Consider the following 25,217-nt stretch of genomic DNA (forward strand, 5'->3'; position numbering starts at 1 on the left):
TTACAGTTTGTACGGCCGCCCATATATGAGACTGCTCTTAACATGTATCAAGAGTGCCGTGTGTAAAGCCTCCTTCCAAATCCTTCCTCCTTACCATCAGTCCTGTCTCCACTATTTCTTCCACCTTTCTTTTTTCTTTCTCATTCATTTTTTCTCACTGCCTCAGATATACCAAATAAGGAATGTATCACAAAGTGAGAAAAGAGATTGAAAAAGCAAGGTAAAGTTGACGGAACTTAGGGTTTCCTGGAAACTATTATTACCTTCCGTGGAATTTTGTTACTTTTATGGCTCTATTTTGAGCCACTTCCCAGTTTTCCACATGTGGCTTATGGTTTGGGCCTAAAACCTGACATAATACAGAAAGAAAATTCCACCATACTAAGTAATGAAACTCATGCATAAATCCTCTTCACCTACGTCAGGAAAATTATGGTAATAAAAATGTTTTTCAATGTAAAGCATTTCATCTCTTGCTTGGTGCTTTTACACATTGAATTAAATCATAATTTAAGATGGACAGGTTTTAATACTGAAATTTTTCAAATGAGTGAACAGAATCAGAAAGGTTAAGTGTCTTCAGTAAGGTCACACGGTAAAGGGCCAAACTACCACTTGAACCCGGGTCTCTTGAATCAGAGTTCAACCCTGTTTTCCACCAAACTACACTGCCTCACTTTTCGATCTGGTTATATTTGCTTTGTTAACTAGGCTGCTGGGCTAACTCATGCATATTCATCATTCCAAACAGCCTCTTCCCTGCTTTTCTATTGGATTCGTGTAACATGAAGCACTCATCACTTATATTCGTTCAGTTCATTTCCTATCTCCAAAACCATGGACCTGGACTTACTGTAGGTGCTTGCATCTACTTAGGAGAGAAAAATAAACATGGAGGCATTGCCTGATTCGCCAGTGGGTCAAAAGCCAGGCTGATACAGGTCCATGACCTATACAAGCCATTAGGGGGAAAAAATAATAGACATAAAAAGTAGTCAGAGCTTCAAAACTTTTTTTTTTAAAGATTTCATGTATTTATTTGAAAGAGAGTGAGTGAGAGAGCACAAGTGAGGGAAGAGGCAGAGGGAGCGGGACAAGCAGACTCCCCACTGAGGAGGGAGCCCGACAGGGGACTAGACCCCAGGACTCAGGGATCATGACCTGAGCTGAAGGCAGACACTTAACCGACTGAGCCACCCAGGGGCCCCAGGAGCTCTGTTTCTTAGCATTCAAAGACACCATGCCACAATGGCTGTGCTTGTGTTTGAGAAGGTCCTAAAAGAGTTAAGTTGTTGTTACCTACATGAGATGTGTTTATCTAAATGCTGATGATAAAATCAGTTATAAGTATAGTACATTTGGTTTTGCTCTAGAAAAACAGATATGATAGCAGCTTTTTGCATAAATTAAAGTTGCCCTTAGCTGGAATAAATCATTCTTATTGACATTAGCAGCTGTGTAGTCAGTAAAGAATTATTGTTGCTATTACTTGGTGGTATTTATAAACACTTTTATTTTCTAAGTGCTTTACAATCACTTATTGTCTAATTAATATCTAATCATCTGTTTACAAGTAATAATCACACATGTAGCTCAGTTTAATCAAAACTCCAAATGCAGCCGCCATCATACTCAAGAATATTGTGTAAATTTTGGTCTCTCCTTGATGGGGTTTGGGTCCAGACATATGGCTGAAGCAGATACAAATGGGAAAAAATTGAATAGAGATTCCTCACTTGGATTTGAGCATAATTTGGAGTCAAACTTTTGCACACCAAACAAATTATCTGAATGTCACTGGATAAGTAAAAATATAGGTAATTTTCACCACTTAATGGCTCGATTACACATAGAAAATTTTTAATTTAAGCCACAAAATTGGATGATAGTTTATAATAAATGTTCAAGGGCAGACGCCGACTGAATATTGGAAGTGTTAGTCACAATCATCGTTTCAGTGATTACCATGGAAAAGATCAAATTTAACAAAGGTGGCTCCAGGAGCATCAAGGTCTAACGCAGTTTCAAGTCTAGACCAAGCTATGGTCAGTATAAACACCTGCCAGACTGTAATTACCTACTGCGATCCCCTGTCAGTTCCCACAAGTGTTATTCTATAAGTAATTAAGGGAACCATGGAAGAATTTTTTTAAGCAGGTGAAGGATATGCATACTAATGCAGTTTTCCCATCCATTTTCCTACAAGTAGAATCGCTGAGTCAGGGTATTTGCATTTTCAAGGCTTTTTGTATGTGTTTTTTGATACTCTTATCAAACTGTCTTCCAGAATAGTTGACCAAATTTACACTTCTGATACCCCAAAAGAGCTGTCTTTCTTGGCTATCGATATGCTGAAACCAGTTTCCTTGTTCTAGCTTTGCCACCAGGCAGTTTCCCAATACAGCAGCAAATACTGCAGGGTCCTGAGGACTGTCCCGGGGCCTTGCGAATGTGATTACAACGTGCTTGACTGGCACATGAGTCAGCAAAGCCATCTGAGCCGAGGATGGATAAATCGACTCCCAAGTAAACCATCATTACAATTCTGGGACTTTTTACCAACTGATTTTGAACTGAACTCAAGAGTGAAATCTTCATCTTGCAAAACCTGCCCCCAGAATCTTTGAATGCCCAAAGAGAGATTTGGTTTGGGGCCACCTGACTGGCTCCGTTGGTGTTGCGTGAGCCTCTTGATCTCGGGGTTGTGAGTTCGAGCCCCACATTGGGCGTAAAGATTACTTAAAATCTTCAAAAAAGAGAGAGAGAGAAAGAGATTGGGTTTCATCTTCTGTATTAGTTTCCTCTTGTTGCTTGTAACAACTGACCACGCGTGTTGTGGCTTGAAACAATACAAATATATTCTCTTAGTTCTGGGGGTCAGAAGTCCCAATGGGTCTCAGTGGACTAAAATCCATGCGTCAGCAAGACTGCATTTCTTTTGAAGGCTCCAGGGGAAAGTCCGTTCCCTTGCCTCCTCCAGCTTCTAGAGCTGCTCGCATTCCTTGGCTCACAGCCCTCTTCCTTCCGTCTCCCCAGCCAGCAGCTCCCTCACTGCAGCCTCTGCTCCAACAGTCACGTCGCTCTCTCCCCTGCCTGCTCCTCTCGCTTGAGAGGACCCTTGGGTTTACACTGGGCATTTGGATTATCCAGGATAATCTCTCGCATCTCAAGATCTTCAGCACATCTGCAAAATCCCTTTTGCCGTGTCAAGTGGGATAGTTACGGGGTTCCCACGTTCTGGGAATTAGGATGTAGACGTCTCTGGGGAGCCATTATTCTGCCTACCACACATTCCTTAGCATGAGCTGGACCAGGTAGCTCACCTCCAGATATTGGAACAATATATTGCCTATAATTTTAAAACAGTCATTTGTAAAGCCCTGCTTTGTGTCAAGCACAGGCGCTAGGCCAGGCTGGCAGGTAAGAATCCGTGCATAGAGAGGTTAAGTAATCTGCCCAAGGTCATAGAGCTTTGGCAGAGCTGAGTTTCAAACGCAGGTCTATTGGACTTCAAAGCCCCTGTTGATCGTATGCAGCATGTCACTCAGCATTTCCCATGCTCTGCTCTCTTTGCTTCCTTTGGATAGCCTTCGTGTTGAAAGCTTCTCACTTAGTTTGACATTTAATGATACAACCCAGCTAGATAAAACCTTTTATTAAGCCCCTATAAATCTCATATTTGACTCATTCAGTAGGTGCCAGTGGAGGATGTCATCAGGAAACTCATTCAAGATGATGTCTCCACATGCTCCAATAAATCTTCCCAAAAGCAGCATCGGATGGGTTCTTCCCCCAGAATACAAACAGGAGTGGACTCACCAGGTCTTCTCTGTGGGTGAAATGTTACTGTCTGAGAAATACCAGGTGGTGCCAGTGAGAAATGATCTTTCCAGCAGCCTACAAGTATATCCACTCTCTTACTCTTGAGAAAAGAGAGCCTGATGCTTTAGGGGTCTCATTTCATGTCTTTTTTTTTTTTTAAGATTTCATTTATTTATTTGACAGAGATAGAGACAGCCAGTGAGAGAGGGAACACAAGCAGGGGAGTGGGAGAGGAAGAAGCAGGCTTATAGCAGAGGAGCCTGATGTGGGGCTCGATCCCATAACACTGGGATCACGCCCTGAGCCGAAGGCAGATGCCCAATCGCTGTGCCACCCAGGTGCCCCTCATTTCATGTCTTAATCAAGTTTCTCACCCTCTCTGCTTCACTTCGCAGAATTCTCAGCCTTGGCTGTGTACGACAATCACCTGGGGAGCTTTCAAAACCACAGAAGCCTGGTCCCCACTCCCCAGAGATTCTGCCCTTATTGGCCTGGGCTGCAGCATCAGGACTTTTAAAAATACAGAACCAAAAAAAAAAAAATTGAGAACCACAGAGATGAAATGAAGCAGAGATGGCGAGAGACTTTATTAAAACATAGGTTTGGAGGCGTCTGGGTGGCTCAGTCGCTTAAGCATCTGACTCTTGATTTTGGCTCAGGTCATGATCTGGAGGTTGTGAGATTGAGCCCCATGTTGGGCTCTGTGCCCAGTGGGGAGTCAGCTTCTCTCCCTCTCCTTCTGCCCCTCTCCCCAGTCACGCTTTCTCTAAAATAAATAAATAAATCTTGACCAAAAAAGACATAGGTTTTGACCCTCAACTATTAGGCTCTCTTTTTTCCAAGAATGTCTATTTTGTTTGCATCAAAAGAAATAAACCGTATTAGGTCCTGTATCCCATGAAGGCAGCCATGTAAAAACCTTCAATATGTCCAAAAGCAATCATTTTAAACATGTATTTATTTATTTTTAGAGAGAGAGAGCCTGCACATAAGCAGGGGGATGGGCAGAGGCAAAGGGAGGGAATCTCTAGCAGACTCCCCACTGAGCCTGGAGCCTGATGCTGGGCTGCATCCCACGACCTTGAGATGATGACCTGAGCCGAAAGCAAGAGTCGGACACTCAACCAACTGAGCCACCCAGGCGCCCCCAAAAGCAATCATTTTGAATACCTACTCTACTTAAGTGCCAGGTGAGGGGCTCTGTGGAATGACTCAATAATGGTGCTTGACAGTAACTATATATGGTCAATGTGCTGCCGCAGAAGCCCATTCTTGCTACAAGAATAAATACTCTTCAGTAAGTAAGTAAGCAAGCATGAGATAAAAACACTTCCAAAGAAAAATAATCCTTTATTTCTGCAAAGTAGTCGGCATAACCTCACCACATCACTCAACTGTAGGAATTCAAAAGCAATAAAACCATCAGCATTAAACCATGGCAGTCCCTAGCACATATTAATACTACCATTGCTCAAAACACTTTTGGAATAATTCTTTTGAAATTTTCATCATGGCAGTTTTATAAGGCCACTTATACAAATCGGTTTTGGGGGTGGTAGAGCATGCAACTCTTGATCTCAGGGTTGTGAGTTTGAGCCCCACACTGGGTGTAGAGATTACTTACAAATAAAATCTTAAAAGTAAGAAAATCAGTTTTTATATGATCAAATCAGTATTTTTTTTGGATCCAAAGAGGTATTAACCAGATTTCCAGATTTACCATTTGCTTATCAAACTATCAGTTGGCTTTAGGTTGTTTCAAAAATATTGGAAATAACGCTCGAGGATAATTGTGTCCTCTGTTGACATCCAGTAACAACAGAAGGGTGGCCTACTCTGGCAAGAAATTCCTGAAGATCTGGAGATCTTAGTGAGGAAGGTGACCCCAAGGCTCTAAGGTCAGTTCTTCAGAGCAGAGGTTCTCATACTTTAATGTGCGTAAAATCACCTGGAGAATTTAAACTTGTTTCCCAGGCCAGGGAAGGCCCATTAACTTGATTTTCTCTTCAACTGGTATAGGTGCTGCCTGAGGCCCACACTTTGAGTAACACTATTGTAGAGCTAAACTGAAGATAAAAATACCGATGTGAATATATGAGTTTTATTATCCTTTTTTCAGAAAGGACAGAAATTGTCCAAAGGACTCAGGAGCCAATTTGGAGAGACTCTTGTCAGCCAAAGATGGAAAGTTTACATGTCCATAAGGATAAGAACTGCAGGAGACTGAAATCTGTCAAATATGTTTAAATCCACCTGTTCAGGGGCGCCTGGTTGGCTCAGTCAGTTAAGCGACCAAGTCTTGGTTTTGGCTCAGGTCATATCTCAGGGTTGTGAAATTGAGCCCCCGTGTCAGGCTCTGGGCTTAATGCAAAATCTCCTTGTTCTTCTCCCTCCACCCCCCTCTAAAATAAATAAATAAATAAATAAATCTTTTTAAAAAAGGAAATCCACCCATTCATGATACTATTGAACAAAATCCCAAACAAACCAAACACCTCAGTTGTCTGCATTGGTGGATGCAACACACACATATTTTGAAAACGGAAGTCAGAGGGAAAGAAAGCATTTATCTTACCTTTTCTATTCAAACGTACTTCTGAGTGACCAAGTAGTGAGAGTGTATCATCTGAGAGTGAGTAATAAAAATATGAAGGTAGCAAACAACATGATGGATTGGACTCTCCCTATTTGATAAGCCCTAACGAATGATTGGATCTAGGCAATGAGCATTGGCAACTGCCAACATGACAAGAAGAGAGACAACTGCAAATATTGTAAACACCTGAGAGAAAGAAGTCCGTATACCACCCATCAAATAGTTTGTCAAGCAAACAGAACCTGGCTTCAATCACACCTCTTGATCAGAGGCCAATTTATGGGAAATACACAAGGGATCCAGGAGTACCTTAACACCACAGGGATGCAATCAGCAAAATCCAGATTGTAGGAAGCTCTATAGGATAAGCTTAGTTTCTGCAACCAAAAAATTGCAAGAAACCTATGGATTAGATGAAATCTAAAAGACACAGCAATCACAGCAATGTAATATATACCCCATATTATTAGGATCCTAATTCAAAACACTGTAAAAAAAATTACAATATATATGAAACAATTAGAAATTTGAACAGTTTTGGGGCACCTGGGTGGCTCAGTTGGTTAAACGTCTGACACTTGGTTTCAGCTCAGGTCATGATCTCAGGGTAGAGAAATGGAGCCTCGAGTGGGATTCTGCACTGAGCACAGTGTCTGCTTGAGAGTCTCTGCCTTGCCCTCTGCCCCTCCCTCCACTCTCATGCACACAGTCTCTCTAATAATAAAATAAATAAAATCTTAAAAAAAAAAGAAATTTGAACAGCTTCTGGATGCCATAAAAAATTATTATTAAATGTTTCATGTATAATGATATCTTGTTTATGTTTCTTTAAACTTTATTTTAGAACTATACAGTGAAGGGGCACCTGGGTGGCTCAGTCGTTAAGCGTCTGCCTTCAGCTGAGGTCATGATCCCAGGGTCATGGGATTGAGTCCTGCGTCGGGCTCCCTGCTCACTGGGGAGCCTGCTTCTCCCTCTGCCTCTGCCTGCCACTTCCCCTGCTTGTGCTCTCTCTCTCTCTGTCAAATAAATAAATAAAATCTTTAAAAAAATAAAAAAGAAATAAATACGCAGTGAAGTATTTGCAGATGAAGTGTATTGTGTGGGTGTGGGGAACAGTTAGGGCTCTAGATGAGTGCTTCTTAACTGGGTGGAACTCGGTCTTCCAACGGACATTGGGCCATGTCTGGAGTCATTTTTGGTTATCATGTCTCAGAGGCTGCAGCCGTCTACTGCTAAACTTCTTACAATGCACAGAAACAGCCTTCCACCGTGGGGGAATGGCTCTGTGCGGACACCCTGACAACCTTGAATGTGTCCACACAGTTCACTTTGGCAAAGACTCGAACTGCAGCTCACCTGAGTGTTGGCAGAATGTCTTGTGATCTTCCTAGAATGTGAGAGGCGGGAGGCCTGTTAGGAGCTGCTTGGAGGCCACCTCCCACTTTCCTCCCTATCTCCACTATGAGACTCTCATGAGGCAGTTTCTTTCTTTTTTTTTTTAAGATTTTTAAATTTATTTTGGAGGGGCGCCTGAGTGGCACAGCGGTTAAGCGTCTGCCTTCAGCTCAGGGCATGATCCCGGCATTATGGGATCGAGCCCCACATCAGGCTCTTCTGCTATGAGCCTGCTTCTTCCTCTCCCACTCCCCCTGCTTGTGTTCTCTCTCTCACTGGCTGCCTCTATCTCTCTGTTGAATAAATAAATAAAATCTTTAAAAAATAAATAAATAAATTTATTTTGGAAAGTGGGGCGCCTGGGTGGCACAGCGGTTGAGCGTCTGCCTTCGGCTCAGGGCGTGATCCCTGCGTTATGGGATCGAGCCCCACATCAGGCTCCTCTGCTATGAGCCTGCTTCTTCCTCTCCCACTCCCCCTGCTTGTGTTCCCTCTCTCGCTGGCTGTCTCTCTCTGTCAAATAAATAAATAAAATCTTTAAAAAAAAATTTATTTTGGAAAGAGAGTGAGAGTGTGCAGGGGGGAGGGGCAAAGGGAGAGAGGAATCTTCAGCAGGTTCCATGCCCAGCACAGAGCCCAACATGGGGCTTGATCCCACAACCCTGAGATCATGACCTGAGCTAAAAATAAGAGTTGGATTCTTAACTGACTGAGCCCCCCAGGTGCCCCTCATGAGGTAGTTCCTAATCGCCTCTTGGGTTCTGTTGAGGTATGGGGTTTCCTGTCCTGCCCCCCACTGCAGAAGAGAAAACCAATTAGTTGCCATCTATATTGGGCTCCTCAGCAACAGGAGTCTAGAGGTCATCTGGCCTCTTGTTTCATGCTGTCCTTCATGTGTGGGACAAGGACTATAGGAAGCTGGCACCAATGGCTACCTGTCTTTCACTAAGTAAGTAATCAACTGTCTGAATCCAAAAGCAACTCAATATACTTTCACCAGTCAAATCAGCTAGAACTCGGTTTTGGTCTTGCCTTGTCTTGTGTCTGTACTGGACACACATTATACACAGAACAATTATCCAGACCTGAATGTCAATAATGCCAAGGCTGAAAAGCTCTACAGGCAACAATATTGGTCCTGAGTTGATCATTGTTGAAGCTACGTGATGAGTTCATGAACAGCAGAAATGGGAAGACATTGTTTTGTCTAATTTTGCATGTTTGAAACTATCCCTAACAAAAGCTGTATTTTTTATTTTTAAAAATTTTTAAGTAGGCTCCACATCCAACATAAGGCTTGAACTCACCACTCCAAGATCAAGAGTCACGAGCTCTACCAACTGAGCCAGCCAAGCACCCTGAAAGCTGTGTATTTTTCAAAAGATAGAGAAAGAGAGAGAGGGAGAGGGAAAGAAACCTTAAGAGACTCTTAATGATAGAGAACAAACTGAGGGTTGATGGAGAGAGGCAGGTGGGGGGATGAGCTAAATGAGTGATGGGCATTAAGGAGGGCACTGGTTGTGATGAGCCCTGGGTGTTATAGTAAGTGATGAATCACTACATTCTACTCCTGAAATCAATATTGCACTGTATGTTAACTAACTAGAATTTAAATAAAAATTTAAAATAAATAAACTAAAAGAATTGGTCACCTTGCTTTATTAGATGTCTAACACTTTCAGTGCATATAATGAGGCAATATGCAAATAGGCACAAATCTACCATCAGACTTCTAGCTCCACCGCTAAATTACAAACTGTGCGCTCTTGAGCGAATTACCTAACCTCTTTAAACCTCAGTTTCCTCACCAACAAAATAAGGCTATTACACCCCGGAGGGTTTCGTAAGGATTAAATATAAGTATTTAGCTGAGTGTCTAACCTAAATACCTTTATTAGACCTCCTTCCTCTGTTATTTTTGTTTGCTACTCTTCAATACAAAAATGCAAAAAGCCCTTCTTGTCACCTGGACAAGTAATTCTGATCCAGTCAGTTTCTTTTCAGATAATTCCCTGGAAAATGTAAATGGCCCTGGTATAAAACATTTGGTTCTAAGGGCTTAAGACAACAAACTCTAGAGGGACCCTGGAAGGATGGGGAGTATGAAGGAATGTTTGTAGTTAATTCATTAGTTCTTTTTTTATTTTATTTTATTTTTTTTAAGATTTTATTTATTTATTTGACAGAGACAGCCAGCGAGAGAGGGAACACAAGCAGGGGGAGTGGGAGAGGAAGAAGCAGGCTCATAGTTGAGAAGCCTGATGCGGGGCTCGATCCCAGAACGCAGGGATCACGCCCTGAGCCGAAGGCAGACGCCTAATGACTGCGCCACCCAGGCGCCCCAGTTCTTTTTTTAAAATTTTATTTATTTCAGAGAGCGAGAGAGCATGCGCGTGGGCCAGGTGGAAAGGGGCAGAGGGAGAGAAAGAATTTCAAGCAGACTCCGAAGCATGATGCTGCGCTCGATCTCACAACCCCGAGATCATGACTGGAGCCGAAGTCAAGAGTCAGACGCTTAACCGACTGAGCCACCCAGGTACCCCAATTCATTAGTTCTTAATCCCAGGGTCATTTTGCCCCATAGAGGACATTTAACAATGTCTGGAAACATTTTTGGTTGTCAAGACTTGGGTGGGGCAGTTCTACTAGCATACTGGATAGAGACCAGGGATGCTGCTAAACATTCCACTATATGCCCAAGATTGCTTCCTATGACAAAGGATTGTCCTGGCCCGGCTATCACTAGTACCAAGGTTGAGAAACCCTGGTCTAAAGTGACCAAAACTCCTGATGAAGCTTTTCCTAGATAATTAACTTTACCTTTCTTTGTTCTTCTTATCTAACACATACAGGTTATTAAAGCCATGCTCAGGAGAAATCATTCAAAATGTGATTACTCTAGCTCTGTGGCCCTAATTTGTCATTCATTTCTTTATGAGAAAAAAATGTGAGTAGTGTTCTGCTTTTACTGCCTTTGAGTTTCAAATAGCAAACTTGAAGCATGCACTGATTACCTTCTTAATTAATAGGCTGCGAAGGCAGGGCACCACTTTTTTAACTAGTGGGAAGGATGTACCACCTCTCAACAGCTTAGTCGTCTTTATTCCCAACTGTGACGCCAATGCGGGATGATTGGGATGAAGGGGATTCAGACATTGCTCCCCAAACAGATATATCTTTCTTGTTAAAATAGTTCATCTTAGTTTCGATGACACCTGCCTACCATGTCATTATTAAATAGAAAACATTATGGGTAATTTGCCCTCCCATCCTGCATCCCCCTTTTAAAGTCAAAATACTTGGGGTGCTTGGTTGGCTTAGTTGGTAGAGCATGTGACTCTTGATCTCAGGGTTGTGAGTCTGAGCCCCATGTTGGATATAGAGATTACTAAAATAATAATAATAATAATTATAATAATGAAGTCAAGATACTTGACATCAAGACCTCAATGCCATAGGTAAATGGCGGTAACTGTATTGAACTGGCAAACAATAGTAAGGCTGTTTCTGTGAGATGTGTTGTGTATTTCATGGAGCAATGGGGCAAAAATGTTTGAGAAGACAAAAAGTGGGGAAAAAATCTATATAGGTGGTAGAATGGCTTAAGGATCAATGAGGTAGCTCCTTTTATTTTATCTCTCCCTCAACCCACTCCACCCCTTCTTTGGAAACTACCCCACCCCACAGCCCAGGGAATTGGGCTGGGACACCTGATTAAGAAGCCAAGCCATGGGCATGGTTCAGTGGTTTCTCAGATCCTCAGATTCCCTCTTTCAAGAATTAGAACTAAGAGAGGGAGACTGAGTAGGTCAGGGCATTAGAGTAAATATGTCTGCAAATCACCCTTTCTGAGGTCTTCTCAAGCTGCTCCGGTTCCTTTCCTCGCTGAGGCCTGCTTTTCAGCTTTCTGTGGATTCCATTAGATAGGCCTTTGCACTCCCCCTACTGAAAAAGCTAGCTTAGTGGACACTGTTCCTTGCAGCCCAGCAATCTCTGTCTGAGACAGATGTGCACACATCTCCACCAGGAGATGAGACCAACAGGAGAAATGAAGCCAAGGGCTAATAGGGAAAGGCCCCCTAACAGCCATTTATGCTTCAGGCCTAGGACCATCAAGGGATGGCACTCCTTCCAGAGACCAGCTCACAGTAAATTCACCCTCTCATAAATCCCATAGTTCTAGATGTACCACACATTTGCTACTGTCATATACAAACTTACAACTGCTTTCGTGTTATGATATCAAATCATTATTTATCTCATAATGTTAACATAATTCTCATTTGTAACCTTGATTTTGTTTCTCATATTATTAATTAACCCATCAACCAGACTTGGGAAGATTAGTTCATACCTCCAGGGTCCCTCTACTTTCTTACATCATCCCGAACCCACTCAGACAGGCTTCTGCCTCCAGCACCCCACTACAACTGAGATGTTTCTGTGTGTTTCTTAGCTGCACAGAAAGATCTTTTAGAACAGTGGTTCTTTTCTTGGGGAGATTTTGTTCCCCCCCAAGAGTGATTTTGCAGTGTCTGGACACAGTTTTTTTAGTATTTTATTTTTAAATAATCTCTATACCTAAGGTGGGTCTCGAACTTACAACCCTGAGATCAAGAGTCACATGCTCTCTGGACTGAGCCAGCCAGGTGCCCCTGGACACAGTTTTGATTGTCAGAATTTGGGGGTGCTACTGACGTCTGGTGGGTAGAGCCCAGGGGTGCTGCTAAGCAGGCTCTAGTGCACAGTGACCCCCCACAACAAAAAATTATCCAGCCCCAAATGTCAACAATGCCAAGGTTGAGAAACCTTGCTTTAAGACAAAGATGGATCTTTGCAACAAATAACACGATTCAAAATGGGCAAAGGATTTCAATAGACGTTTTTCCAAAGAAGATACACAAATGGCCAATGAACAGGTGAAAAAATGCTAAACCTCATCAGTCATTACGGAAACGTAAATCAAACCCACAGTGAGACACCACTTCACACCCAGTAGGATGGCTATATTTTGAAAATGGAAAATAACAAGAGCTGGTGGGGATGTAGAGAAACTGGAACCCTCATACATGGCTGGTGGGAATGTTACATGGTACAGTCTCTTTGGAAAACAGTTTGGCAGTTCCTCAAAAAGTTAAAAATAGAGGGGCGCCTAAGTGGCTCACTTGGTTAAGCATCCAACTTGTGATTTTGACTCAGGTCATGATCTCATGGGTCGTGAGATTGACCTCTGTGCTCAGCGGGGAATCTTGCTTCAGATTCTCTTTCCCTCTGCCCCTCCTCTCTCTGTCTCTCCCTCTGTCTCTCTCTCTATCAAATAAATAAATTTTAAAAATGTCTTTTAAGAAAGTTAAAAATAGAGTTACCATTTGACCCAGCAATTCCACGCCTAGGTGTGGACCCAAGAGAACTGAAAATGTACATTTGTGGGGCGCCTGGGTGGTGCATTTGGTTAAGCATCTGGTCTTGATTTCGGCTCAGGTCTTGATCTCAGCATTGTGAGATCGAGCCCCACATTGGGCTCCATGCTCAGTGGGGAGTCTGCTTGAGATTCTCTCTCTCCCTCTGCCCCTCCCCACCACGCTCGCACATGTGCACGCTCTCTCTTAAATAAATGATCTTTTTTTAAAAAAGAAACATATGTTCACAAAAATCTTGTATGCAAATGTCATAAGCATTATTCACACTAACCAAGAAGTGGAAACAACCCAAATGTCCACTGCCTGATCAATGGAGAAACAAATAGTGGTCTATCCATACAATGGAATATTATTTGGCCATAAAAAGGGATGAAATACAGACACACACTACAACATGCGTGTATCTTGAAAAGATAAACTAAGTGAAAGAAGCCAAACACAAAAGACCTCGTATTGTATGATTCCACATCTGTAAAATGTCTGGAATAGGTAAGAGAAACACATAAGAGAAAGTAGGTTAGTGGTTTCCTGGTGCTAGAGATATTGAGGGGCCTGCAGAGAGACTGCTAATGACTACAGTTTGGGGGGGATGATGAAAATCTTAAAATTAAACTGTGTGGAAGGTTGCATAACCCTGTGAATATAATAAAAAAAAAAACAGTGCGTTATACCCTTTACGACGTGGATTGTATCTTTAAAAGAATGGCTCTTGGGGTACCTGGGTGGCTCAGTTGGTTAAGCATCTGCCTTTGGCTCAGGTTACGATCCCAGCATCGGGCTCTCTGCTCACTGGGAAGCCTGCTTCTCCCTCTCCCTCTGTCTGCTGTTCCCCCTGCTTACGCTCTCTCTCTCTGTGTCAAATAGATAAAATCTTTAAAAAAAACTAAAAAAATAAAAGGATGGTTCTTTGAATCTCCTGAGTGCGTACCACAAAGGAGGTGCTCATTAAATAATACAGTACCCCTGAAGCATGGAAGACAGACACAAAAAGGATGCCCTTTCCTGCTCTGGTTACTATTCTTTTTAACCTTTTCTGTCTAGAGAGGAACAAGAGTGATTCCCTTCAACAACCTCCAAGTGAACCAACCTGCAGAATTAACCAGAGCTCTCCATTTCCCCTAAGAGTCCTAAGAGCACTCTGAATGCTTCTGTCTAGTACTAAGTTACTCTTGAGAAAGCCTGGGTATTTTAGCTCTGAACGGTTGAGCTTTACATTTTCCAAGAGTTAACTGAACTTTTCCCCAAACCTATTTATGCCCATTGTGACTGTGATAATACAATTTAATTAAATGTTACATAAGCTGATAAGAATGATGCAAAAAAGAGTTATTTTTAAGAAACTACATTGTCTTGGAAAAATAAACAGTCATGTGGCTTTTAAAAATTACTGTTGAATTAGGTGAGGGCAAGACAACTGTAAAAGATAAGGAACAAAATCTCCCCAAATCTAGGATTCTATACTCAGTGTTTTGAAAATATCTTGAGTTTTCACTTCATTTAGGATAAACCAAGAATAGAAATCATAGATATTGCATATGTGTATGCCTAATGAAAAAAAAGACAACACAGAGCTCTAGCCAGTGGTCCAATTAAAGGATTGGCCAATTAATAATGTATGTATTTTAAGTTTAAACAAAATATTTAACATATGTATTTTTTTTTAAGATTTTATTTATTTATTCGACAGAGATAGAGACAGCCAGTGAGAGAGGGAACACAAGCAGGGGGAGTGGGAGAGGAAGAAGCAGGCTCCCAGTGGAGGAGCCCGATGTGGGGCTCGATCCCATAACGCCGGGATCACGCCCTGAGCCGAAGGCAGACACTTAACCGCTGCGCTACCCAGGCGCCCCTAACATATGTATTAATCATTTTTTCAAATAAGTCTTCACTAGAAACTTTTTATTTTTCAGTTAACTAACCTACTGGTCCCCATTGTAAATGGTAAGAAGACTTCTACTGTGCTTCCTGGTGATTGTAACTCTCCTACCTTGTATAATGGAGAAAACCCTACAAAGCTATTTTATTAATTCTCCATTTTTGTACTGAATTCCTTGTGTGATATTTACAAAAGTCCTTCAATTGCCATCTTAAGGAAAGTTATAGTAGCTACATGGAACAGAATGTATGGGACAGATTTGTAGACAAGTCTTACCCATCTCTCTTGGAGGCTGAACCAGCTCTGCACATCTCTGGGGAACCTGAGAAAGAAATGTAGAGGGGGAGTCTGCCACCCCTGGTGTCTCTGAGAGATCCCACCTGACCTTCAGATATCACAAACCTACAGCAACCCTAGGATTCTGGCAGGATTTGGGAGGAAGAGCCCTGTGAACAGTGACTGCTATATCTTCGTTGCAGGTGTTAATGATAAAGTCACGCAGTTTAGAGGCTGGAGTCAAGTTGAAGTTGGTCCACCCAACAATGATGCATGCCTCAGAGGCTGGGTTGAAATTCATTCATTCTCCCGGACAACCTAGAGTTGCCCTTAGATGAACAAACTCAGGATTCTCCCTGGGCAAGGAGGATACAGAACAAACAGGGATTTAACTTCCTTTCACTCATTCAACAAACATTTACTAAGCATCTATAGTACATGAGGAGCCGTGCATCCAGGATGAATGTGAAAGTCCGTACTCTGGAAGAACATGCAGAACAAGAATACGTAGGTAGGGCAAGCACTTAACGATTGATCTTTTTAATAAGTATGATGGTACTGTTAAAATCTAATCATATCGTCTTTGCTTTCAAAAAATTAACATTTAAATTCTTCTGTACTTTTAAGACTTAATGGAACAGAAGAGGACAGATTTGAAACATATTATTTTTCTTTTCATCCTGAGCCGTACGTTCCATCGTTTCTCCTTTCTCTTCTCTTTCCATGTGTGTATCTGTGTGGACGTGTGTGCGTGCACGCGTGTGTGTGTGCATGTGTGAGAGAGAGAGAAAGAGAAAGAAAATTTCTAGTTCATGAAAAGTCAAAGAGAACTTTCCAATGCTCAAATAGAGGCGGCTGGAGGGCTCAGTCAGTAAGGCATGAGACTCTTGATCTCAGGGTTATGAGTTCAAGCTCCACATTGGGTGCAGAGATTACTTTTAAAAAAATAAAAATCTTAAAAATCTTAAAACATGAAATGCTCTAATACCTGGGCAAGATTGAAATAGAGAGTATGTTTTCACATTACAAGTCCTCATTGCAAGAATGGGGCAAGATTAATTTTATGCCAGTTTTTGTATATCCTTTGCTCCATGGCATGTGAGAGCTAGTACCAACTCCATGAAAATAAAGGACAAAAATAAGAGAGACCAGTAAGATTCATTTTCTTCCCATAGTTGCCAGCATTGGGAAGACCAGAAGAACCCCAAGTCTCAGCAGACACGGGTTTCACCTCTCTGCATCTTCTTGTGTGCTAATTGAGCCATTCTCGTGAGCTGTAGGATTTCCAGGATGCACAATAGTCATAGCGTGCTTAGAGGACCATGGTGGGTGGGCATCTATAGTTTAGGGAGAGAGATTAGTGTCCTCCAGAAGCCCAGATTCAATTGGAACAGGCATGGAGCAGGTGCACTACCTTTCAATTTTCAGAGTGAGAACTCTCAGCAGAGCCGCCCATGGCGGTGATCACACATCTGTTGACTGGCGTAAACAGGACATGGGACCCTTGGATCCGTCTACTGTATAGTTTCCAAAGGAGACAAAGACTGTGTTGAGTTAGCTGCAAGTTGTGCAAATACATGCCTGTTGTTGTAAACGTGAAGGAATTACAGATAGAGGAGAGGAAAGAAGCCCTAATTGTGTTTTGGAACAAAAAGTAAAAATGTAATATCTACTTCCCCTTAGTGCCTTTAAAAGATGCTCAGATATCTAAACTTCAGAAATTTGGAGTGTTCCAAATCATTTAATTCCCTCCAAAGAAAGACTAAATAGTCAACCTACATTTATATTGTTTCAATTATTTTTTCATTCTTTGCTCATGGCTTACACACTAAAAATCTTCCTCACAGAAGACAAGGAAGTGACAGATCATATTCTTTGAAGCTTACCACTAAATTGAGGAAATGAGTTGTGTTTTTTGCTAAAAAGGAATCCACCTTTGGTATGACCACTTCAAGAGAGGTGCAAGAATCCACCTCAGCTACAGATTTAGAAATCCAAGCGTCATTCTTCTCTAAGTAACTCAAAATTCTCTTCTTCTATTCTATTACCTAGAACCAGGACAGTACCTGGCAAACGTGCTCAACACAGTATTTATTTATTTATTTATTTAAAGATTTTATTTATGTATGTGACAGAGAGACAGCCAGCGAGAGAGGGAACACAGCACGGGAGTAGGAGAGGAAGAAGCAGTCTCCCAGCCGAGAAGCCCGATGTGGGACTCGATCCCGCAACGCCAGGATCACGCCTTGACCCGAAGGCAGACACCTAACGACTGCGCTACCCGGGTGCCCCCCTCAACACAGTATTTAAAAACTTATGGGCGTACGTGATGACTGGTGCCCTGGGAAGGCAGCTTTCCCTACTGAAGGAGCTGGCAGATTTGGTTCCAAATCCTCAGGCAGGAGAGCACTGAGCCCCCGCCCCCCCATCTGAATGCCTGGAAATCATCTTTCCTCACAGGAAGCCCTTATCTCGCAATGAAGACTGGTAAAGGGAAAAGAAGAAATGAGAGCATTTTCATTTTGATCCATGGATTCTCTGTAGAAAATTGGAGTTCCTTCCAATGAGTGACATCTTGAAAGAAGATGTCAGTCAATCAACAGATATTTATCGAACCCCCCTCCCGTGTTCCAGGCTCTATGAGGGGCCCACAGGAGCACTCCTTCCAGGGTATCCTGGGATAGAGTAGAAGAAGCAAGCGTTTTAGAATTAGATCTTGAACTCATAAAATTTTTATTGTGATAGCATTTTATGCTACTAATTTACTTAATGACCCAATGGAAGAGAGGAAGGTAAATCAGTAGTGTAAAATGATTTTACATAGAATTTAGAAATAGCAGAAGGTTTGCCAGAAAGAACCAGGCTAACCATATTATTTCCTACCAGGGCACCTTAGGGGATCCTGTTTTAATGAATAAATAAAAATGATGTGTAATTATCATATCAATTGCTTGCATCTAAGTGAGTGCTTCTGGAGTTATTTGATGGTGCTTAAAAATCTTTGGTCTCTGAAGTGCGTTTAACGTCTCCTTGACTCTTATCTATATTATTAATTTGCAGATCAAAGTTAACTTGATGCTATGCAAATGAGGAGACTTCCAATGCATGAAATTTTACTGTTAAATATTAAGTCCTTATTACTTATAACAGAACTGCAATATATTGTGAGGACATGTGTCAACATATTGAAAAGAGACACTACGACTTAAAACAGTATTATCCAATAGAACTTTCTGCAATGATGTAATATTCTAGCTGTCCAAATAAGGTAGCTACTAGTTGCATGTGGCTACTGAGCACTTGAAATGTGCCTAGTACCACTGAGGAACTAAAATTTAAGTTTTATTAAATTTTAACTAACTAAAATTTAAATTTAAACAGCTATGTACTGTTGGTGGCTACTTTATTTGACAGTGCAGGCTTAAAGAAAAAGTGAAGATGGATTCCAAGACCCTGAATTTCAGCTATACTGTACCCTTACTAACTTCGGCATTTTACTTAACTTCTGTGAGCTTCACTTTTCTCACTTGAAAATGAGGATACAAATAATATCTACCTCACAGGATTTAGAGTAAAAGGAATTGAGATGTATTCAGGCATTCTCCAATTTCCGAGTAAGTGCCAATCAAGGACCAGAGTTAAATATGTGGAAAATCAATAACCAGCTCTTTCATTTAAAGGGAGTTTGCATTCCTAGGAAGCTCATAAATATTATTAAATTCATAATTATTTTTGCTGTTCAGATAAAATATTTAATAATAATGTTTATAACTATTGGCTGGTAAGCAGTACCATTAGCTTGGGGCTATCAGTGTAGGGTGCACAAAAGTGGTGGGAATCAGAAAGTTAAATTTATAGAGGTTGAGGTCAGCTTGTGTACAAAAAGTACAGTGAGAACCGGAAAGGGTGATTAAAATGTCAACGCAATCACTTCTTTGTTATTGTTATAATTAACATCTTGATTGCCCAAGGAGGTTAAATAAACCCAGTCCATTTAACAGGTACAAATTAGCAGAAAAGGCAAGTAGTTAGGAGCTTAAGCACGTTGCTGGACATAATCACCTGAAATAAGGTAAAGTACTGGCCACAGGGCATACCACCTACTAAGGACTAAAAACTGCAGCCATTATTGTTTTGAAGATTTCATTTTTAAGTAATCTCTACACCCAACATGGGGCTCAAAATCACAACCCTGAGATCAAGAGTCACATGCTCTACTGACTGAGCCAGCCACATGCCCCCAAATTGCAGCCATTTTTATAGTAAGTGATGCTCTTGGGAGACCCACAAGATGAGAAGACCTTGGTTATTTTTTAATTCACAACAGGTATGGGAGAACAGAGTGATTATTTGCACAGATTTAATTCTACATGATGGGACATAGATCATCTCACTTTTCCATATCCATAGCAGTCAAAACTGAATCTAGTTGTTTTGATCCCATTTTAAATCTGTTTTTGGAATGAGGCATGAATGAACAAATAAATGAATGACTAAAATGCCTCCTGATTCCCCCATTTATTCAACAAAATGAGCTGGTAAAACTCATGCGTCCTCAACATATACTTTTTTCCAAATCTGAGACAATACTGAGATGAATGGGGAAGGGACCAGTTGGGGGACACGGTCTACCAGTCGCGTTGCTCAAGCACCCGGTGCCTGTGGGCCCAGACTACTTTGTGAGGCATGTGGTGTTTTAACCAGCCATCCACAGGCACTCCAAGGAGCATGGGGAGGTTTTGAAAGAGTGCTGAAACAGGAAAGAGCAGAGCTGATGTCCTGAGACCTGAGAAACCACTCTCAGGGCTGTGGTGGGAAACCAGCTTTACTGTGAGGCAGAAACATGTCATTGCCAGGAAGCTTCCCCTGTCCCTCATCTCTTCTTCACATCATCTGAAATCATCTTACTATTTCACCCGACCACCTAAACTTTTTCTATCTAGAACTCATTTGGTTTAACAGGGCTCCACTAAAATGTACATTCCCCTAGGCAACCCCCCTACCCCCAAAACAAAAGACGATATGAGGTGGTCTCACTTCTGCAGTAACTGCATTCCAAGAAATTCAGAAATGGGTGTCAGGATTCTGTGACTTTTCTAACAGGAAAACTTCTCATTTTATAGGATAATCAACACTTGGTTAAAACATTTCTCCAATGCCCTCAGGCTCCCACCACGTCATTCTTTGCCTTGAACCACCTACATTTCCTCAGACTGATTTGACTTTTTTTAAAGAAAAGAGAATCTGTTCCTGTCATCTAATTCTATCCAGGGAGCTTGCATACTCAGGGGATAAAGAAAGATGAGTCACAATTTTTTATCACCTTAAGATGGAGAGGATACTATTTTCATTTCGAGTGTGACTATATTAATTAGCGCAGGTCCATTACACTCACAGACACATGGGACTTCCCTTTTTGGACCAGCTTTGATATTCAAAGAGGCAAAAATCACTAAGAAAGCATGTATGTTACCGTTACCTTGCGCCAGAAGGTGGGGGTGCAACTGTCCCCGGCGTCCCCTTCCGCGGTGCCTTCCTGGTGGCCCACCATGTCTGCTCCTGGTCTCCTTTCCCTGTTTTCCCAAGTCTTCTCTTCCCTTCGGAGTTCTTTTGAGTCACAGGGTGAAACTGTCCTTCTCTGGATTTACCGGAGCACTTGACCAAGGGTTAAGCTTGAAGACATGCTCTGAGGAGCTAGTCGTGTCCCAATGAGTGAATAAGCAGAGATCCCAGGTGCTGGGTGTTCTTGCTTTATTTACTGCTGGCCTCCTCTTGTCCCCTCTGGGCTTGATGTTCAGTGACAACTGCTGTGCTCTGGACTGGCGCTCTGATGGCCTGTGGTGGGGGGACAGGCAGGTTGTGGAGGAAGCCGCCCTTGTGAAAAAGGCCATTGTTTAATCTACCCTGTCCCTCCCTGGAGCTATGGCAACAAATTCCGTTGGTGAATTAACTGTGTCATTGTGTGCCGGCTCAACTGATTATGCTCCTGGAATGACAAACATTTTCTCTCTTTTTTCAAGATAAAAAGTAGTCAAGACCTTGAAGTGTTAATATACAACTCAGCACTTTCTTTAAAGAGGAGAATACAGATAGAGAAAAAGTTGATTCTAATAAACATTTTGTCTCCCAAGGAGCTATTCTAAGCCCACTGATAAACGGACTTGTGCATTTTAACCATGTACAACCTTCCCAGTTTGTGTTAGGATCATTTTCCCTCGAATAACATTGTGTGTTAAAAGGACTCTTTAAATATGCATGTGCTGGGACCTTTCCGAGAAAAAGATTCTTTTCAAATCTGGCCGCAGCCAAGTGCTGCTGTTAATGTATCACACCTCGGTTCAGAACGAAGATTGCTGTCCGTCTAAATTCACCCTAGCCACGTAAACATTTTCCCTGTTCCACGCTAGTGGGAAAACTCTTAGTCGCTTGCTCACATTTTCCAGTCTCCAGGATGATACAACTTGCTCTGATCGGTTAAACGAGATTTTCAACCTTGGCATCCATCCATCCCGCACTTTCTCTGGCTGAGGGGCTGGGCTGGTTGCCGCAGGAGCTCTGTCAGGGAATTCGCTGCTGCTTTGCCGGGCGCGTAGTGTGTAGTGTGTAGTGTGCTGACTTGGCGAGCTGGAATCACGTCTCCTAGGATCCCCTTCCCTTACGGCTCTGGGTTGGCGTTGCCCAAGAGAGGAATTTGCCCAAGATGGGGAAGGTGAGCGTGGAGTAGCAGTCGTTACTTTCCCCAGGTTGTCATGGCTGGGCTTGGTGACAGAAAGTCCCAGCTGATCCTCACTCCCCTTTGCTCTGTGTCCAGATCTTCTTCCCAACTGCTGACCCTGTTCATTAACAGCAGTCCGGAAACCACCATCAGATAGTTCTTAAGCCCCACGGAAGTAGGAGTAGCTTCTGGTAGCCTCTGGGGGGGGGGTGTCCTTCTGTGCTTTGGCATCTGGATGTGCTGGGCTTCTGACTGCCGGGTGGGTAACTTCTCCCATCATCCAACTCCCCCACCGGCCTCCATTCCTCCACCCCTCCCAGCCAGGTCTATTTCCCAGGATAAATTCCTTTCTCCACAGCTCACAGTGGCTCTGCCTCTCCAACTAAACTACGGCTGATACACTAATATGAGAACTGTAGGATAGAACCTTCAGCACGAGGGGATTTTAGAGGGCAACAGGAAGAAAATCCCATAAAACTTGCATCTAGAAGTGATTGAGGAACCCAAGGAAGTAGATGTCATATTTGTGTCAGACCTCTCCCCCAGGTCCCTGTAGCCCTCAACCTGCAAAAATTCTTTTCAGATCCAAGCATTTCTTTCAAATACCTTTTCCTTCTTCATTCCTACGGTTTCGTCTCTTCCTCATTCTTTCCCCCCAGAGATCATCCCCCCACTCCCTCCCCGAAGAGGCTGAAATTGCCTATCAGAGGTAAACCACACTCCAGGGGTGGGTTGCACCTGGTCAACCAAAGGAGAAAAAGAAAAGTCCAAGTCCTGGGCACGTTATTTCTCCCAAAATGATCCCCTGGAGCCACTGAAAAGATGGCCGAACCGACACAGAACACACAGATGGACTCAAAGAGAAGATTTCTCTGAAACGAAAGTAAAATCTGGCTCAGCTGTCAGGAAAATATCATCCCCCTCTATCCGCACTGGTTTGCTCTTCTTAATAATGGAAAAATCACTCTCGTGTCATCAAGGCCCAACGGTTCACAAGAGAGGCTTGTTTTGAAATTGCCTCTTGTTGTCATCTCTTAGAATAACAGTGCATTTGATTATATTTCTGTGCTTCTCATCACACATCCAAAAGAAGAATCACCGCCAATCTATTTCCTCAGTTAATTCCTGCTTAGAGTAGGCGATTATTTGTCATGAGCATGGGCAAGTTGAGAGGATAGGTTTTGGTTAATTTTGACTCTCAAGCAAATAGAATGGAGACAGGGCCACCAAAACAACAACATACTGTATTCTTATCACAGATCTGGTCAGGTCATTAAATTAAGCCACTTACCCTTACATCTTGAAGATGTCTATTATCTGAACACTTACTGGTGGCTTTCTGGAGTCTTCCCTGCTTTTGAGTCTCATAAACTAAAACGGTCTCAGGGGATGCCTATGAACAATTCCCTGTGGGCTATACAAGGGATGCTCCAGAGCCCTGTGTCAGTTGGTGGAACCTAGTTGCCCAGGCCCACAGGGGTAGAACTGGGTGGGCAGCAGTTCCCAGCTACTGGATAAGGTACATTGTGTGAACTAGAAAAGGGTATTCCTCTGGGCCCAGCAGCCTGACTTGGTGAAGAGAGGGAGGGCTGGATTTTAGCCCCTCCTGATTCTCCCAATCTTCGGGAAATCTTTGCAGCCCCTGACCCTCAGGGTAAAGGGCATTATTGGGGAAGCAAACTGTATTAGTCCCATTATAAGAGATACACTCTTGAATTTGGGGGACAAGTATCCTCATGGTTCATAAGGTAAGGTGTTCTATGCTGGGAGGTGTGGCTGGTCAACCAGGCCTCAGCTCCAGAGGTGATGAAACCACCCTTCTTACACACAAATTCCCCAGGAGCATTCTGTTTGCCTTCCTGGTACCTCACTAGTGGGCAGAGTGTGCCCAGGATTGTGGCTTTACATGCCTCATTTGAGAGGGCCCTGTTTTAGCTCTCTTCTGTGGAGTCCAGGTAGCCATGGACAGGGTACATGCCTGGAGACCCTTATACCCCAAACCCCTAGAATATTCTTGAGTTCTCCACTCAAATGTCCCACCCTGTTTTCAGGGCACATGTGGCCTCTTCCTCAGGGCCAACTTCCTGGGGGTAACCTCCCCCAGATAATTGCATACCTTTGGGCATGAGGGATGGTGGAGATTTTAGCAGGAAAATGTGAACAGAATCTGGATATCTGGGCTGGCCCCACCCTGTGGTGTAGCACAGAGGAGGGCCTTTGAGTCTGCTCTCCTCCCCCCTGCCATATACACATGTACACATGGTCTGTTAGCATAATTTCAAACTTTTAAATATTTAGACAACTGATACACGGGCCTCCATTCAGATTCTTGCCCTGACCCCACAAATGATAGCAGTAGGCCCGGCTAGAGGTATTTTAAATCACTGTAGAAAATTAATGGATTAATTAGCATTTTCTGGATATTTTAATTATAGTTAATTACAGGTAGTTTGTCATCAAAAGTCTAATCATCTCTGAATGTATGAACAATATGATTTTCTGAATCTAAGTGACTCGAGGCTCGATTCTGGACTGAGATGAAATAATTTGCTCCAACTCTAGCACAGTGCTTGGTGTACAGTGGTTGCTTTGAAAATGACTGTTGAGTAAATGAATCCCTGAAGCATTTTGTTAACTGCCTGTCATCTTTTGCCCCTCCTATGCTGGATAACTGGCTTAGAAACTCTTTGATCGTGGGGCACCTGGGTGGCTCAGTCGTTAAGTGTCTGCCTTTGGCTCAGGGCGTGATCCCAGAGTCCTGGGATGGAGCCCCGCATCGGGCTCCCTGCTCTCCGCTGTGAGCCTGCTTCTTCCTCTCCCACTCCCCCTGCTTGTGTTCCCTCTCTCGCTGGCTGTCTCTCTCTCTGTCAAATAAATAAATAAAATCTTAAAAAAAAGAAACTCTTTGATGGATGAGTTTAGCCAAGGCTGTTTTTGGGAGTCTTAGCCAACTGGGCTTAGAAATTCTTTGACTGATGAATTCACCCAAGGCTGTTTTGGGGGTCTTAGTCCAGAGATGAAGCCAGGGAACAGAGGAGAAGATGGCAGCCTCTTTGGTCCTGGAGGAAAGTGACTACTTGTGACTCTCTGCCTTTTTGCTCTTCCTGAGCCCCT

At 42.7% G+C, this 25,217-nt stretch overlaps 1 protein-coding gene across 2 annotated transcripts in view; it reads right to left on the reverse strand.

Annotated features, from left to right (window-relative positions):
- Positions 1-22,212, reverse strand: part of PCYT1B (phosphate cytidylyltransferase 1, choline, beta) — a 131,822-nt gene extending 109,610 nt beyond the window's left edge. For both annotated transcript variants that reach the window (XM_034649367.1, XM_034649365.1), the window contains exon 1: positions 20,868-22,212. In XM_034649367.1, coding sequence (XP_034505258.1) covers positions 20,868-20,939 — 72 coding nt within the window. In that variant the 5' untranslated portion in view covers positions 20,940-22,212. The remainder of the gene's footprint in view (positions 1-20,867) is intronic.
- Between the last annotated feature and the right edge of the window lie 3,005 nt (positions 22,213-25,217).

The sequence above is a fragment of the Ailuropoda melanoleuca genome, chromosome X (assembly GCF_002007445.2).
Source record: "Ailuropoda melanoleuca isolate Jingjing chromosome X, ASM200744v2, whole genome shotgun sequence".
Classification (NCBI taxonomy): domain Eukaryota; kingdom Metazoa; phylum Chordata; class Mammalia; order Carnivora; family Ursidae; genus Ailuropoda; species Ailuropoda melanoleuca.